The sequence below is a fragment of the Pteropus alecto genome, unplaced genomic scaffold (assembly GCF_000325575.1).
Source record: "Pteropus alecto unplaced genomic scaffold, ASM32557v1 scaffold239, whole genome shotgun sequence".
Taxonomy (NCBI): domain Eukaryota; kingdom Metazoa; phylum Chordata; class Mammalia; order Chiroptera; family Pteropodidae; genus Pteropus; species Pteropus alecto.
Genome location: NW_006494613.1, coordinates 177,449 through 196,887, shown reverse-complemented (window position 1 = coordinate 196,887; position 19,439 = coordinate 177,449). Strand labels below are relative to the sequence as shown.

The 19,439-nt window shown below is 35.0% G+C and overlaps 1 protein-coding gene across 1 annotated transcript in view; it reads left to right on the top strand.

The window, feature by feature from the left end:
* The first annotated feature begins 6,152 nt into the window (after nucleotides 1-6,152).
* The window catches only part of LOC102884724 (ceruloplasmin), a 46,689-nt gene continuing 33,402 nt past the window's right edge, over nucleotides 6,153-19,439 (top strand). Inside the window, exons 1-4 of the mRNA XM_025042497.1 lie at nucleotides 6,153-6,379; nucleotides 14,114-14,361; nucleotides 16,022-16,234; nucleotides 16,998-17,171. Of these exons, the coding sequence (XP_024898265.1) occupies nucleotides 6,234-6,379; nucleotides 14,114-14,361; nucleotides 16,022-16,234; nucleotides 16,998-17,171 (781 nt within the window). The 5' untranslated portion in view covers nucleotides 6,153-6,233. The remainder of the gene's footprint in view (nucleotides 6,380-14,113; nucleotides 14,362-16,021; nucleotides 16,235-16,997; nucleotides 17,172-19,439) is intronic.

Genomic DNA, 19,439 nt, shown 5'->3' with positions numbered 1-19,439 from the left:
GGAGCCCTAGGAAACTTCTGCCTATGTTGCATTGGTCAAACCCTTATTCTTTGAATACTCCTAACTGCAAGGAAGGGTGTAAAAGAGCTTTCATAGTGACCGCAGTAGAAATAACAGGGCAAAGGAGTTGGAAATGTCTTGTGGGTTGACTAACAGGCAGTGTCTGCCTTCAACGAGTAAGAATATTTGAAATCAGAAATTGGTTAAACAAAAGAGTTCAACATAAGAATTAAAACCAAAGTCAGACTTTTCATTCTTGTTACTTTTATTTTGTTTTATTTGTATTTATTTATTTTATCTATTTTAATTCCAAAATTTTTCGATTACAGTTGACATACAAAATTATATTAATTTCAGATGTATGACATCATTCTTTTTACTTTTAACTTCTTAACTTTATAATACATGAATACCTCGAGTATTATCAAGCAAATCCCTGACATCATATAATTTCACCCCAAAATGCTCTAATATGTATCTCCAGAAGAAGACTTTTTAAAATTAATATACTGATAATGGTATTATATATTGAACAAAATTAATACTCTTTCACTCTCTGTCATTGAAACTAATAAGAACCTATAAAATATGGATGCAGTTAGCCCCATCCCCACCCCCACCCCTAGAGAAGCATCCAAGTCTGAGAGTTTTAAAGTTGTTCCTGATAAAACTAGAATATTCTTAAGGAACTGAAAGAGGTTTTGTCCAAATCTCACCAAGAATAATATTTGATTGATCCACTCATTCATTTATTTGAGAACACAATCCTAGACTGTGGGATTCAGAGATAAACAGGAGTCACAGCGTATTAAAGTAAAATCTGATATAATGTATGTGTAAAATGTGATTTAGTAAACAGAGTTGAATGAAAGGGTTGCCATCTGCATGCATTCTTAAGAAGAAAGAGTCAAAGACCAGGGATGCATCAGTGGGAGTCTCCTGCACAAATATTGGAAGTTGCTCTTATTCTAATGATCGGTGTTTATTATTTAGACAGAAATATTGTTAGTGAAAAAAATCAAAGAAAATAAGTAAAGGAATTTGTTTTAAGAATATATATACTGTTTCGCTCAAATTTTAGTCTTACCAAGAAAACTTTGTTCATAATATGATTTTCTGAGTAGATCTATAAATGAATTTTTAAAAAGACCAACAATATATGCCCATCTTTCTTTACTTTTAAATGAATAAATTACCATATTTATTCTCCAAGTTGGTTTGCAATCAATCAGATCTCTAAACCTAGTCATCTTTATGTGAACTGACAAAACGAAAGTTCTGAATTCACCAACAGACAAGCAAACCTGGAATAGAATCCTTCCAAAGCACATAGAGCCTGGGAGGCCCAGCCTAAGACAGTCTGGAGCTGTGCTCTAATGCCCTCAAGAGCACAAAGCATGTCTGGGTCAGGCAGGCCTGTACTTGAATTCCAGCTACTCTACTCACTAACTATGGGGTCTTGGCCAAGGTATAAAATCTCTCTTAACCATAGTTTCCTCATCTGTAAAATAAAGATAATAATAATAATAATACCTTTTGTGCTATTCTATGGCAAATTAAATGCCCCTGTCCCCCCCCCCCCCGCCACAACCGCCACACACACACAAAATAGCCACATCTTAATCCCTAAAGCATGAGTATGTTATCCTAAATGGCAAAGGTGAATTAAATTTCAGATGGAATTATGGTTGCTAATCAACTAACCTTAAAATGGATTATCCTAGATTATCACCAGTGTCCTTAATAGTAGAAGAGAGAGGCAGAAGAGAAGGTCACAATGAGTTAATGTTCGAAAGCCTCTGTTGTTGCTATTATCGGCTTTGAAGATGGGAGGGGGCCATGAGCCAAAGACCGTGGGCAGCCCCTGCAAACTGGAATGGATCAGGAAAGAGCCACCAAAAAGAAAGGCAGTCTCAGTGACACCTTAATTTTAGTCCAGTGACACGTGTCATATTTCTGACATACAGAACTATAAGGTAATAAATTTATGTTGTTTTAAGCCACTAACTTTATGGCAATTTGTTATAGCAGTAATAAAAATAACTAATACATCTATCTAATTGGTCGTCATGAGGATTAAATGAAATAAAATTTATAAAGAATTTGGCACTGTGCTGGCATATAGTAGTCATCTGATAACTATTAGTGACTGTTATTATAGTTAACATTTATTCATTCCTTCAGTATTTATTAAACTATGTGTCAAGTACTATGCTAAGTGCCTGCGAGTCAATACGAAACAAGACATAGTCATTGGCCCCATAGAGGCCCAGTCTAATCGAGGAAACAGTCACATAAACAGATAATTCTGATATGAAATATGTATTAATCATGTTTTTAATTTTTAATATTTTATGATACTTTGACATCTTGGAGTCGCGTTTACTAATTGGGGAGAGACTGCCCCTCCCGGAACTAGTTAATTCCTAGAAGATGGTAAACAACTTGCTACTTTCATATGCAAAACAACCAATTCCGGAGTCCATATCCCCAACCACTTCCTTTGTCTAACTCTCACACACCAAGCCAATATTTCCCCTGCCCTAAATCAACCAAAGCCATTTCAGACAACTAGAGACAATCTCTATGTCCCAAAGCCTGCTGGAATTATTCAAACCAGCCAGTCCTAAGCTGTTTACTCAGCTCTGCTTTGTCTTTCCCACAGAAACCCCAATAAAGGCTGTGGCCTGTACTTTCCCCTGGCTCCTACTTCGACCTCCTAAAACAAAAACAAAACAAAACTCTGGTGCTTCCTTATGTGGCCCAACCTGTATGTTGCTTTCTAGGGGAACTGTGAGTGATAACAAACTTTTCTTGCAATGGCATTAGCCTCTTCATGTCATGACTTAGTCACCTTTTAGAAATTAAGACCTGGGCACAAATCAAAGTGTTAAACACTAGCAGCCTTTATTACCCTAGAACGGTATAGAAGCGAGAGGTAATGAAGTTAGGAATGACAAGGGAGGAAAATGCTTCAAGAAAGTCATACACTGAAATTCTACATAATCAAGCTTTGTGAATGTTAGTCTTTAATCTTTTGTAAAAATAATTTTAGTATTGTGTCTCTTTCATTGTTAATAAATCACATGGTTTGACTTCTACTTCATTCAATGTTATGAAAGGATGAAAAGGATGGAGTAATTGAAATTTCTCCCATTAAAAAAAAATCCCCTTTCCCATAATACTGTAGATGTCAAGGCTTTTGCTAGATTAGAGACTAAGCTTTCTCCCTTCCCCTATGACCCTTTTACATGCCAGAAAAATGATGAGCAGGGCCTTGACCCACTCATGGGCAGTCAAAGTGGATGGAGCCGCCAAAAACCTACCTATCTGTGTCATCATTCCCTAAATAGTCATGAACTGGCCAATAGCAGAGAAGAGGATCAGCCATGCTCGCAATGTGCGAGGTCAAGTCATTGGACTCATTATCAAAGTTCTGTACGTGACCATAGTCACCAATAAAATTCAAGAGTTACACAGTATTCTGTGGAAAAGATAGCATTGTGATGGTCTGGCTGGTCATGGACAAAATGACCTGCTATTTTATATTTTGTGTCTCTCTCTGCCACAAAGTGAAAGACTGTCCTTGGTGATTTGTTTCTTAATAATTCTGATGCCATGGAGGAGAAGTTAAAAGTCAGTTCTCATGAATCAATAAGAAACTAGAGAGTATAGCAGGCATAGTAAAGGTAAGGAGAGTTTGCATCTTGCCAGGCAGAAATAGAGCTGAAGCAATATTCTCTAAGCAGTTCTGTAAGCATCCTTAATTTTAACCATCATCAGTCCCAAAATCTTAATGCAGATGAGATTCACTCAGTCCAGGAATCCTTAAGATGACAAAAAGAGAAATTGTGGAAAACAAAACTTGTGCTATGTAACTTAGATTACTAAACAATTAACTTGAGAATGTAATAATTATGACAAATTTTAAAGATATACCTGGGATTCTGATGTAAAGACCTTCTGACAGATTCAGCCAAGAGGGACAGGCTGTTTGGTCCAATCTAGATTCCTCTCTTCTATTTCTTTCAATGCTCTAAGTCTGCTGAGCCTCTCCTGATGGGCCCCTTGCTTTCTTGTCTCACCTCAATCTGTACTGGTTGTGATGCATGTTTTGAATGCAGAAACTCTCAATAGCAACATTATTCAAAATCCACTTTTAGGTATCAACTCTGGAATTGCTGTTAGGAAGACTCTGTCAATGGCTGGTTGCTCATTAGACCTCTCTGGCCTCTCCCTTGTATTTAGACAGGCCTGAGGCTCAGAGCATTCTCCTTATTTCCTGCCACACAGCAGCTACATGTTTTTTAATGGGAAGGGTAACTGTCACAAAACAAGACAGAAGTATGGACTTCATGACCTTTCCTTCATGACACCATAAAATGTTCACTTGCGCTGGTCAGGGGTGTTACTGTTTAACCATTTTATTTCACTACCAGTACAGGGGCTGCTGTAAATATACAATCTGGAGCACTCGGGAACTATCTGAACAGGTTTTTAGGGTAGAATTTCTTAGAAGTGACTTCAAGAATTGTTGTGCTCTGATCACCATCCTTTCAACCCGCAGAGCTGAGTTTGAGCATGGAGCAGAGAATGAGAAAGGAAATGCCCCAAAGATGCTGCTCACTTGGCAGCTTTGTGTCAATTAGAAAACATTCCCCCGAGAGGATGGATTGTTGAAACCTGCCCTCTCGGTGTGGACCAGCTTTTAAAAGGAACAACACCTTGCCAGGCACAGAGTTTGGCTATTGGAGTCTGGGCAAGATTTTGGCCCCACTCAAGTCCTCTCAGTGGACAAGAGGGCACAATCACTTGAGGTGGCTCCAGAAGGAGGTCTTGGGACATCTTGGGTCCTGCGACTAAGTTTTCTGTATCAGGACAATTAGTTAAGATTATTACTAGCTGTTGAGAGGGGCATCTCTACTATATACCTTAACATGGATTATTTCAATGAATCTGGACAATAGCCCTCTGAGACTGACACTTATAGATGAGGAAATTGAGGCTGGGGTTAAGTATCTGCCTGAGGTCAAGTGGTGCCATCAGATTTTGATCTTTATCTGCTGTTTTCATTACTCTTCTTCCCTGTTGTATTTTTCTCCATAGCACTTGCAGCTAAAACTAGGTATTTCATTCGGGTAGAGATTTGTGTCTTCTATTCACTTTTGTATCTCCAGTGCTTAGCACAGGGCTGGGCACAGTGGGCTTCCTCAGTAATACTAATTAAATTAATAAATTGTTCAAACATTAGGGTGCTTTCTCCAATAACAATCTATTTCTATAAAAAACTTTTGGCAAATAATAGTGCATTAAGGTATTCTAGAGAAAAAGATTATATTAGCACAAAATGTGCACTATCAGTATAAAGATTTTCTTCCACCAAAAAAAAAAAAAGATTACTTTATATTTTTAGGTAAATATGTCATGACTAAAGATATGGTTTTAATAAAAAGTCTTTTACCCTAAAATTCATGTCCACATCAAAAAGCAGAATCCCAGTTTAATAAACTTTCTAATATTTACTAAGATCAACCTTTGCTTTTGAAGACAGGTTGATTTATGTCTGATTTCTTTGATAATTAAAAGAGAATTATCAACCTCTATTATGTTCTCCTAGTGATTTGCATATAGCAATACAGAATTATCTGGTACAGTTTCTTTAAATGTGTCCAACGCTTACAAAATAGATAAATTCTTCAAAATAAAATTTTTAGTTTTGGGTACTTAAATTTGGTATGCTCAAGATCATGTTTTGTATCTTAAAATTATAATGAAATATTGTTAGATTTTTTCGAAAGTAAAGAGCTGCATGTTTTGATCTACTTTGCATAATCTGTTAAACTATTTTGTTAAAAGTTCACCGTGTGCAGGGCATTGTACTATGGCATATTGTCGGAGGAACAAAAGAAGCATTTAGAGATGATCTCTGCTTTACTGGAATTTACAAAATGAACGGAAGAGGCACAGAGTTACTTATACTCTAATCCCTCCAGCAATAACTGCTGACTTTTTATTTGTAATCAGGGAAGCTTGGCAACGGAAAACCATTTTTTTCCCTGGGTTTACGGGAACTGAACTGAAGTGGAAAATGTTATTTACTTTAACGAAACAATTTACTCTTATGCAACAGTAAGTTGTGTCAATCAAGCAAATAAAAGAAGAAAGCCTTATTTTTGAAATTGCCTGCTTCTGATTTCAGTTCATCACTTCTCGGCTCCAACAAGAAAAAAAAAATGAAGATTTTGTTACTGGGTACTTTTCTATTTTTATATAATATTACAGCCCGGGCAAAAGATAAGCATTATTATATTGGAATTATTGAAACAACTTGGAACTATGCTTCTGACAATGGGGAAAAGAAACTTATTTCAGTTGACACGTAAGTCACTATTTTTTTTTTTGTTTATAGAACAAATTTATGAATTATCATCTTAAAAATAAAGCTAGTTGAATGAAATATTTCTTTCATTTTTTGTATACAGAAACTGCAAAACGTGGACTTAAAACTCAAGACTCTTTAATAAATCTCTAAATTCCCGAGTTCTTTTTTTTATTTTGAGAGGCTGCTCTGCTCCTATGCCCTTGGTCCTGGGGAACTGTGTGGGCTACTTATTACGTCGTCTGGTTGTTATTTTAGTACTTTTGTCTGTTTATGCAGATATTTTTAAATTTAAATAATGACTGTATAAAATGTTATGCTTATTATATACCATTTATTGATTATTAGTGGTAAGGATAAAATTCTTTAATAATTTAAAACATCATTTATAGAAATTAAATATATTTTAAACAAATAGGACTATGCCTAATACTTGTTGGATGGCTCTGGACACTTAATTGAGTTCATGTCTCTCAGCCTCAGCATCCTAATCTGTAGAAGATAATAAGAATATCTAATAAGGTTGTTTGAAGAAGGGTTCTTGTAAAGCTCCTATTATAGTGCTTGGCACATCATACATGTACCATTTACTAAATGTCAGATATCTATTATGATGGCCCTCAAAAAACTCTATGCAAGTTCAATGTTTTCATATTTCAATCGAAAGCCCCTTATTTCAAGCAATAGTCACTATACAGGAAAACAAAAGTATAGTTCTCATTGAAGTTTTTTGTAATGGAAGTTTACCTATACTGAGGTCCTCACTTTTAATAATGTTAATAAACATTTACTACCAAAGTGAAATTTAGCATTCAAAGGCAATGTTCACTACATTTAAAAATGTATTTTAATGGTGATAAAGCACAAATGAGCCCAATGACCATCAGCTGCTAAGACTATATCTCTGAAAATAGCTAAACAAGTATGCCAAATATTATAATTGTTGACTGTTGATGGGTATATACTATTCTTATTAATTTCATGTATATTTGAAATTTTTTACAGTAAAAGTAAATGCACAGATTATAATACTACATAATTAAGTTATTAATTTAATGATATACAGTAAGAAAATTTTCTGACTTAAAAATAACCAATTGTAAACAAAACCAATACATCTTGCAATTATTTTTTTTATAACCTTGTTTTGAGCTAGTATTCTCTTCTTAGGAGTATGACATATTTTCATGGCTTCATCAAAATCATTCTTTTGTATAGATTCAGTATTTTTATATATAGTTTTTATAGGGAAACCAGACACATTAAAAAAAAGTCCTACTCCATGCTCCCCCGCCATCAACCTTCTGCCATTATTCGTGATCAAAAATCAAATCAGCTTTATTAGGCATAAACTCAATACAAGACATTGCCCTGAGCATGCTTTAATAAAGAAGTCTCAAATTCTAGAGATTAGAGAATAGAAGAGAGAGAGAATTTGCTAAGAATTTTTTGGTGTGGGGTGGGAAAATAATTCCTTTGTTTTATAATACTCTTGTGTCATTTCTGTGCTAGGGAGTACTAGGGAGGTTATGCAGCATTGGTTTGATAATCTCCGTGGCTTCAATAACAGCCTACCATCATGCAAACTCTAGATGGAACTGCTCACTCTGCTTGTGATTTTTTTTTTCTACATCTAAACAGTGAATATTGACTAGAACTTCAGCCATTTTGCCAATACTATTCTAAACGGATGAGTTTAGTTAGCAACTTTTTTTCTCCCCTCTTAGTCTCTGATTACCAGCATGTCAAGCTGTCTTAGTCAGTTAAGGCTGCTATAACAACATGCCACAGACCCAGTAGCTTATCAACAATAGAAATTTATTTCTCATAGTTCTAGAAGCAGAGGAGTCCAAGATCAAGGTGCAAGCATGGTCATGTTCTAGTGAAAGCCCTCTTTCTGGTTCATAGCCTTTTCACTGTGTCCGCACATGGTAAAAAAAGCTAAGGATCTATCTGGATCCTCTTTTATAAGGTACTTAAATCCCATTCATGAAGGCTCCTTCCTATTACCCAAGCACCACCCAAAGTCCCTATCTCCTAATATCATCACATTAGAGGTTAGGATTTCAATATCTGAATTTGGGGGAAGACATATATTTAGACATATTTGGGGGAAGACATATATTTACATATAACAGTAACCCAGTCAGCAAAGGATGATGGAATTATCACCAGATATAATTGGTACTAGTCTTTCGAATGCTGAAAAGGAGTGGAGATACATAGGCTGAGAAACAAGGTTGGAAGTGTGCAAGATAGGTATTAAGCAGAGGATTAGGTTTAAACTAATGTTTACCTTGAAGATATGAGACTATGAAGAAGAAAATACGCATATAACAGGAACTCCATCTGTTACATTTACTGCTTGGTCACTGATACCTAGAACATAGGAGACACTAAATAAATATTTGTGAATAAATTAAAATGAATGAATAAAGGCATTTAGGAATCTAGAAGAAATTACAGGCTGTGTTGTAAAAATTTTCCACTTTCTCCTGATGTGGACAGATTCACACTAGAATAAATCAGACAATAGAATTAAATAAAAGAAGTCAGTTTAAATAGATTTAGTGAAACTAAAAACATTAGCAGGTATTAAAAGAGAACAATGTATAGATTTTTTCTTACTAGAAATAATTTACTCCTCCTGCATTAATAGCAATAATATTTATTTCTAATAGGATGAGATGGAAAGTAATTTTCTTATATTTAGTACTGCCATTTACTAAAGTGAGTGCCTTATCTGTCACTTCAATAAATCAAAAAATAAAGATTCTATAAAGTATAATTTTCTTTTCTTAAACTATTTGTATTTAAATAATAATAAGAGACATACATATAAGAAATAATTAGTAAACAGAGCAGTGTGTTCTGGGTCTATAATAGGCATTAATTATTTATGGCATTTATTGGCTATATAATAGCAACAAATAATACTCTTGTTATCTTCAGGTTGATTTTTTTCCTGGTGACTTATATATAGGAAGCTAGAAGTAAGTTAAAAATTCTTTAAGCACAAGAATAGCCATTAACAAAACACTTTTACACTGGCTTTGTAGGCTCTTGCTCATACTTGATGACTCTTATTTAACATACAGTTCTTACTTTGTTACCTAGTTTTTCAGCCCATTATAGTTTTGAGAACTGAATCAGAAATGGTATAATGAAGATGTCATTATAAGCAGAACCAATGACCAAGAAGAAATGGCAGCTCAAATTTTGGCCAAAGGAATAAAAAACAAACTAAGAATATTTCACCATATGATATAATGATAAGTATTATAATTATGATATGGAGTGATCAGAATACCAAAAGTATTCAGCAAATGTTAATTTAACATTTACTATTATTATCAGAAAAAAAGTTGAAAATTTTTTTCAGTGTCCCCTGTTTAAGCAAACAAAATCTTTTTAAATAAAAAATTTGCACTGAAGGCATTCATTTTACCCCTTTGAAAATGCTCTTAAATATTTATATGATTCTTAAAGAGGTACAATTATAGCTAAAATAATATGGAAAAGTCAGTTATGATGACTTGTACTCCAAGATTGCCAAATAAAAATAGCAAGTACCAGCTAGTACGATTCAAACACTTCATACAGGATGCCTGTGTGAAGGAGCTCATAAGGCAGCTATAACATTTCATACTTTTCAAGATCTATGATTTATTATCACAGTTGCTACTTTCTCTGAGAACAGATCCAAAAGAAGACTGACAACTAGATACTCTATTCATGCTGTGCTAGTGAAGCCAGGCTTATAATCTACTTGCTTGTGCTATGTAAACCTAAGTTGAGTCTTTGCCTAGCAGTTAATTTTTGACAGTTTTCCTTTTGACTCCTATGTGTAGTAGGAAGAATTTTTAAAATGACCTTCAAAGATGTCCTATCCTAAATCTCCAGAATATGATATTACTCTCATGGTTTGCATTATATTCAATGGCACAATTGACTGTAAAATAGGAAGATGATCTAGGTGGGCCTAATCTAAAGCAGAAAAATTTCTAGTGAAAGAAGAAGTCAGAGAGATTCAAAGAGATTTGAGGAGGATTCAACAAACTGTTGCTGACTTGAAGATGGAAGGAGACACTTGAGAAGACTTACGGGTGGCTTTAAGGAAATGGGAGAGAGGTCCTTGACTGACAGCCAGCAAGGAAACAGGAATTTCAGTCCTACAAACATGATGAACTGAATTCTGCCAACAACAAGGATGAGTCTGGCAGTGGATTTTTCCACAGAGAGCCCAGAAAAGCACCCAGCCCAACCATCATCTTGTGGTAGCCTGAACAGAGAACTCAGTCATGTTGTGCCAGACTTCTGACCCACAGAACTGTGAAATAATAAATGGATGTTATTTTAAGATGCTATGTGATAATTTGTTATGCAGCAATGGAAAACTAATATATTATGTCTCAGTTAATGAAACTAAGAATCCACAAACTTTTCTCATATATTACCCACATTTTAGTAACCATGTCTAAACATAAACTGAGTACATTCTGGATTTATGGAATGGGGTAACATTATTATTATGTTACTAAGGCAGTATAATTTTTTTTTAATTCCCCTACAATTAAAAACTTGCTTTTGGGTCTGAATCTACCAGAAATTATAGGAGTTGGCTACAGGAACTGAGTACCAAAAAGAAAAGATGTGAAGGGGACAGATCTACTCTAATAAGCAGAAAAAAAGCATGTCAGAATTGTCAACAGGAAGAACTACAATTAATATGAATTATTTGGTTCAAAGAACAACTATAATATATTCTTTTGACAGAATATCTGACTGGCAAATTTCCTACGAGCTTCCAGTAACTGACCCTTTGTCCCCAAGCTGTGCTCTTGAAGTTAAATAGACATCCCCTAATGAGCCTTTGATGTTCCTTTGGAGACAGAACATAAGCAAATAGACCTCCCCCAAAGTATCACATGATGTAAAATATTTCTTAATTTGGTTAAGACTTAATTTTGTTTCACCAAAAAAGACAAGATGGAAAATATATTTTACATGCTGTTATGTATATAAAAGGAATTCCAAATGTTAAAAACCCTGAATATATTATAACTTCAGATCAACTATTTTAAAAGTAATTTTTACTTGCCCAAAATTATTGTATACAAAAAAATAAATCCTGAAGCTTAGATAATGCTCCTCCTATTTTAGAATATGATTAATACAGGAGAATTTCAATACAATGAAAGTATTTTGACAAAGCCTGCTACTATTGAAATAAGATATGAAGTAGTGCTAAGTGCTTCAGAGTCACATTCAAAAAATATAAATACACCCTGTATTCAAATGAAGCCTTAAGAATATGGGAGCTATTTTTAAACTTTGGCTTTATGTAAGATGTGTATCAACAGAGCATGGTACAACAGAGATTAGAATCTGAATCTCTACATATAATGGGGACTGATCTGCCAGCAGTAGGAGTGTGTACAGATACTGGAAAAAATTTACCCTGGGGTTCAGACGGGTCTTGTGAGATTGACTGATTCAGGTTTTCTTCTGATGGAACCAGGGAGGGCTTCACCTTTGCACTTTAAGCTCTGCAGCTGCAACTGTGTGCCTGACTGAAACTGTCCTCTTGCTGACCTTTCATCAGTGAAGTAAATGAATCAGACTTTTATCTCAGTGATCTTCAGTGCCTCAGAATTTTGCTGTTGTTAAAACATCTGTTCATTAATATTGCTCTCGTCCATATTAAAGCTGCAGTTTTGGGGAAAGAATTCACACCACTGTCCTGCTGTTTTTTCATGTATTTTCATGTCCTTGAAGTCTCTGAGCCTTCCTGAATTTTTTTTTTTCTGTTTTGTTCTAATGAAATGGAAACTGCAACAATTAGAAAATGAAAACAAATAGAAAGAAAGGCATAAGCATGGATTTGCCACCTCATACTAGGTACAAAAGATGTCACTTCTTTATTTTTCTAACTTCCTGCTTGGCCTTCCTCCCATCAGGATGGGGGAAGGGAACCCCATCTCATTCATTTTTAAATGAACAATTTGAGAATCCTGTGGTTTACACAATCCAGGAAAACTGGGGTATTTGGTATATGGTAAAAACTACGAAATGCTCATTGTTGAAGCCCCCTGCTCTATCCAGAGCACGATGACTCTGCTATTTTCAACACTGCTCCTGCCATCCAAACTCAGCCTCCAGGACTGATGCCAAATGGCTATGTCCCTTGGCTCTAGCATGCAGGCTTAATCTGATGCCCCAATGCAACTACACCAGTAGAAGCCTGACCACTACCAGCTATGGTCTAGAAACAGACCCTGCCACCTTTCTGTCTTACGGTCTCCAGGAATCTCACAGCCTTTGGGACTGGGCAGCTCTCTTCCCCTTCACCTCCAAGCCTCCCCTACGCAGGCTGCCCAGGAGCCCAGTACAGCATTAGAGGGGAGTGGGGGTTCTTAGTAAATTAAAATATCCATACCCCACTCCAGACACACAGACTCATAACCAGCGGGGCTGGGGCCCAGTAACTTGCATTTTATCGTGATCCTCAGTAGATTCCCATGCACATTAAAATTTAAAGTGTAAGCTAGAGCCCTAGTTTTTTAAAAGGTAGGTCTAAACTTCAGCAAAGGAAGTCCAGAGCTCTCAGACAAGCCCTACTCTTGTCCTGAAAAAAGGAATACAAGATGATGTTTATTTCTTCATCAGATTATTTGGGCCCCACGGGAGTTGAGTGACAAATGAATGGTAAGGCATTAAACCTCAATGAGACGAAAGTAAGCAACACACCACACACACACACACACACACACACACACACACACACACACACCCTAGATCATCAGCCTGAGTGTTAGCATTTTTTATTCTAGTGGAGGAGAACTCAGTTGCTTGGTTGTGAAGGGGCTTGTCAAAGTACAAATTTTAAGGGGGTTCTCCAAAACCACTAGATGGCATCACCCACAGATCCCACTAAGCTGTCCAGGCTTCTGTTAAGGACAATAACAAAGAATCTGCAAATGTTTGAATACCAAGCTCACTTTCTTTCTTTTCCTTTATTTTTTTTTTCCTGGCTACTGTTTACTTTGCTGATATTTTAAGGGAAGTTTAAGCAACTTTTAATCAGCTACTAATCAGAATATAAACATTCAATGTTCAATATTCTTGGTAGCAAGAGATTAAAAAAACACAAGGGTAATTTGAACCCCAAGGTAATTTAAAAACCCACACACATTGCATGCATCAATTCCAACCTTGATTTAGTGCTACTAAAAATGATAAAATTAGTTTAGCATCCTTAATTTGACTTTATTTAGGAAAACACACACACACATACACACACACTTTTATGTCTCAAATATCCAGATTGATTGCTTATAAACTCAAATTTCCCAGTAGCTGAAAGAGGTACACCATAGGTGAGAAATGTGTTAAGTTTCAACTGCTTTATCTTAATATTTCACTTTAATTTTATATTCTATTCTTCTATTCCTCAGTATCTCATGTTTTAATATAAAAATCTTGTAGAAAATACTCCTGTAAGTATTTTTATAGTACCTTTACAGATGGCTCTCTGCCACATACATGATGTGAGACACCTTACATAATCAAATTAACAGGGCTAAGTGCAAGCTCTCCTCTTTATTTTTTGGAGGCATCCCTACAACAAGAAACAAACATTTAATGTGATATGGTCATTAATTTCTCTTTAATTATAATGTTATCCCCAGAAATGATGGCTTCTGATAGAGTTGTCTTTTTTTTTCTTTTCAGGGAACATTCCAATATCTATCTTCAAAATGGTCCCAATAGAATTGGAAGATTATACAAGAAGGCCCTTTATCTTCAGTATACAGATGACACCTTTGAGACCACTGTAGAAAAACCTGTCTGGCTGGGGTTTTTAGGACCTATTATCAAAGCAGAAACTGGAGATAAAGTTTATGTACATTTAAAAAACTTTGCCTCTAGGCCCTACACTTTTCATTCACATGGGATAACTTACTATAAGGAAAATGAGGGTAAGTTTAGCTCCTACTCTAGCTGTAATTTCCTCTTTTCAATAGGAGCCCTTTTTAAGTTCTAAGATAATGGACTCCATTCTCACATAAGACCTATGCTGTTCAGCTCTAAACTATTTTATAAATAAGTATTCTGTTTCATCTTAATAATGCTGTGTTTTTCTTGGTTGCACTTGTTTGTGTGAAGTGTGACTGTGATAGGATTTCTGGGTGGACACATATAGTGACAGGCAGTGAGAGCTGGGACTTTCTTCTCAGTGCCCAACTTCTTTCCAGCCAAATAGTCAGAATTAGAAAAATAAATAGTGTGTGCACAGGTCAGAAGAGGCAAAAATTCAGAAGAAAGAAACAGGACTCAAGACAGGGTTGTCTTATCTTTGAAGTTCCTGCATGTAAACATATTGTGGCCATTGTCACCTTTCATCTTAACTTTGGATAAACTATCCCAGCTAAGGTAGCATGGGTACTCTCATTTACATCAATCAAATGGTACACGTGAGTGGATGACTCATCACCTCTGAGACACAATTAATAAAAAGGTCATTTGAATGTAGGACCTAGAAGCCTTAAAGATGGTACAGGAAGAAAAAAGATTAGTTTTAGTGACTGTTATCTCATTCTTAGTACTTGATGATGATAATGATGATGAAAAGAGTCCATGTTTTGTTGTAGTTAAGTGCAAGGGCTCCAAAATTAATAGAACAAATTTCCAGTACAATTTTGCCTTTTACTGTTTGAATGACTCTGGGCAAGTTCCTTAAGTTCTCTGTGCTTTAGTTCCCTCATATATAAAATAGGGACAATGATAGTATATAGTCATATCTCAATGAATGTCAGCTATTATCATAAGCAAAAATACTGGGCATTATACAGTTCATTAAAATTATAAGGAGCAAGTCTGAAAATTAAGTTTAAATTAGTCTAATTAATTGTCTTCTTTTTTAAAGAGTTTTCGTTTTAAAAGGTGAATGTTTTAACCACATATTTTTGTTTCTTTTTTCTGAACCCAACAATTATGTAATAGCATAGAGATACATACTTGAGTATTTATAAACCAAATGATATAATACCTGGGATTTGCTTTAAAATAATTAGATGGTGATGGAGATAAAAGTGGGTAGGGTATAGACGAAGCAAAATTAGTCTTGAGTTAGTCATTGGTAAAGTTGGGTTGATGGGTACATGGAGGTTCATCACATTATTCTCTCAAATTTGCATATGTTTGCAAATTCACAAAATTAAAAGTAAAAGATAAAAAATTCCATGCTTACTTCACAGGCAAAAATCTGATATTATATAAAAAGTTTCAAATTATAGGAGAGGAGAACCATTTTGTTCATATTTCCATACCATGATCTCAGGGCAAAAATGGTTCTTTAAATTACAAGCCCAAAGTTACTATGCTCCTGACATATCTATTAATGCCCCCTGAAGACTCAGTCAAGTATGAAAAATAATGACAAAATTTTCTGCGAAGATTCCAGATCCTCTAGCAATTAACCGCTCATTCCTCTGTGTTCAAATAGTATATCACTGTATCCTCAAAGGGGCACATACTAGATGTTGAATAAATATTTACTGAATTAATTAATAAACATTTATTTTTTAAATTTAAGTTCAAACACATTCAATTGCAATTTCATTGCATGTTGATTCCTAGGGGCCATCTACCCTGATAACACCACAGATTTTCATAAAGCAGATGATAAAGTATATCCAGGTGATCAGTATACATATGTATTGCATGCCAGCCAAGAACAAAGTCCTGGTGAAGAAGATGGCAATTGTGTGACCAGGATTTACCACTCCCACATTGATGCTCCAAGAGATATTGCCTCAGGACTCATTGGACCTTTAATATTCTGTAAAAAAGGTACATTACTCCCAATTTATGACTGAAAGACAAAAGACAGGGCAGTTTTTTTTGTTTCTTTTTTGTGTTTTTTTTTTTTTTTTTTTTTTTTTTTTTTACATATAAGTTGAGTCTTCTGTGTTGTGATTGAGTAGATAAGGTAGAGAAGTAATGAATCTAGAAAAAAAATGAAGGAAAGATCAGGGCAGGAAGCTGCAAGAAATATGCTCTCTTTGAGGACAGGTTTACTGTATCATATTTTACAGTGGTGTTAAAGAGTGAGATAAAGTATATGACTTTATCAATTGTGATTTCCTTGTGGTGGTCCATTGTGATATATCTGTGGTTATCTGTTTTGTGTTGGTAAATATAATATTATAGCATCATTTTCCATCATGAAAAAGACAACATCGCTCAAGAGCTTGAAATCTAATTTTTACTTGAACAATCATTAGTTACCTGCAAAGACTTGTTGTCTCAGATTGTGGTATATGCACCAAAAGATGTATACACAACTTTGAATTCCAACCTTCTCATTTGCCAAAAAGTATTTAATAGTTATGTGGTCAGTGAATATCCAAATATATGAGTGTCTGCCACACCCAGAATACTGAACATAGAACTCCTAAGTATTACTACATCTGTAAAACAGGAGTGACTAGTCCAGATTTGTGGTTTATTAGGACAATAAATACTAAAATTTTTTAAAACTATTAATAATATGTTAAAATTATTAAGTTCTACTAAAGATTAAGTTCAACTAAAATAGTACTTTTCATTTCAGGTTCCCTGGAGGAAGAAAAAGAAAAAAATATTGACCAAGAATTTGTGGTGATGTTTTCTGTGGTGGATGAAAATTTCAGCTGGTACCTAGATGACAACATTAAAACCTACTGCTCTGAACCAGAGAAAGCTGATAAAGATGACAAAGACTTTCAGGAGAGTAACAAGATGTATTGTAAGATTATCGAAGACATATTAACTTTATCTTATTTTTCTTGGTCCCTTAATTCTGCTAGGTTTATTCCATCATATGAATAAGTAGTTTATAATCTGTGGCTCTGATAACAAAGCATATTGGACATACAACTTCATATTTAGTTAAACAGGTCAGATTAAAACTCTAAGCCCGATTCAGATTGCTCCCAAACTAATAAGGATAAAACATCATCAGTTATGGTTTGATGTATTTGTATATTTTTATATTTATTTATCCTCCAAACTTATTATAAAAATTATTTGAGGCAACCTAAAATTATTAAACTAAATGCTTAGAATTATGTTTATGTCGTAAAACATCAAGCTGTATTTAGGAAAATAGTTCTAAAAGGTATTTCTTTCGGATATACATTATCCCTCTGCACTTTGAATTATTTTTTACTCTATTGTAGTTCATTTTATTTTTTTCTAGAAATGCTTTCTTTACTGCCTAGGCTTCTCCTTAATTCTCAGAGATCAAATAATGAACTTAGTAAGAGTTTCTATCACTTAAATCCATAAGAAATTAAATCCAGTAACACCAGCTAGATTGATAATTATAGATTTTTGTTTGCTTGTGTTTTACTTCTTCAAAATAACCTTTACTAAGGAACTGAGGATACAAAAATAACTGTGTTATCAAAGCAGAAAACTAAACTTATTAAGAAAGTACAGACCTTTTCCCCAACTTTTGCTTATTCAGGCTGGAAGATCCTCTTTTCATACTTTAATCCTGCCTCTGTTATATATCATCAAAAATAGATGTTAGACTTTAATCCTGACTCTTTCATATATCAACAAAAATTGATGTTAGAAAAAGTTACTCAAAATTCCAATGTGGATAGTTCTGGTTTGGTACTGTTACTGCAGGGAGTGATGTGAAATCTGGTGTCACTCCAGCGGCATGGAGGGGGTCCTTGTTTCTTTTCTGCTGACTCAGTAAAGAATTACAGGTCAGCAAGATTTAGGAAAAATAAGATTTATTGAAAGTACATTTTCAGAAGAAGACAGGCTATGCCAAGAAAGGTGGCAGCCCTGTGGAATTTGGGAGGTGAAAAACAAAAGATAGATTATGCTCCAAAGGAGGGATGAGTTTCAGTGAAGAGCTGTAATAGAGCAGAAGTGGGAAGGTTTGTTTATATTTGGGCTGTGATGGGACCTTACAAGGGTGGTACTAGATGATCATCATGTGAGGTCACCTTGACAGACGGTTGGCTGCTATATAACCTTTTGCTCAGTACACATGCGCTTACTTAGAATTCAGTATGTAATAATTAGATTCATGAACTTCCAGGCATATGTACAATGATAGTACATGATAGTACAATGAGGCTGAGGTTACAAGAGGTTAGGGTAGTACTTTCTGCACACACATTTGTGACTGGTTTAAGCTAGCAGCTTTTACAGCCTTTGTGCCTTAGGATGTAGGTGTAATTCATAATCATAAAATGAGTGTTTCTGGGAGGTCCTTCAGGGAGTTTTCTATGGTTTCAGAGCTGGGCCTTTGTTCCTGACATTCATGACTACTTAACTACCTAACAGTACCTTGGTTGCCTCTGGTGCTTACATAGCGCTTCTCAGAACCAATTTCCACTTTATGACTAGGACCACTGAGTTTGAGCAGAGACCTTAAATATCTTTGAAGGGTCTGAAGCCACCTGCTTTTGAACTTTTAGGTCTTTGTAGCTCTGGTCTCTGGTCCCTATTGTTCTTCCCCTGCATTTCTTCTTTTCTCCATATCTCCTCTAATTTTATCTTCCAATCTTTTTTTTTTAATTGCCTTTTTTTAAATTACAAAAGCAATTCATATTCACTGTAGAAAATTAAAAAAATTCTGATAAGCAAAAAGAAAATATTGAAATTATCCATACTACCATAATTAACAACGAATTACTAAATAACTTTTAGTCTTTTTCTATTCATTATATATGTGTGTTTTATACACATGCACAGATTTATATTTACAAATACACACACATACAGACCAATGTGTATGATGTATCACAAAAAGAACAGATAGGTTTCATCTTCAGTATTGTGTTCATCTGCTAATATTGTGTTGACAAAAGTCCTGAGGCTAAATATAGCTCCAAAATTAAAGAGTGCTGTGATTGATTAGTAATGTCTGAGGTGGGTATGAGATACAGATGAATAGCAGCATATGCGCCAGGTATTTTTCATCCCAAATTGATCCTATTTCTGTAGAAGTAGCTATCCCAAGAACCAATGTTTATTAGTCGTAATCTCT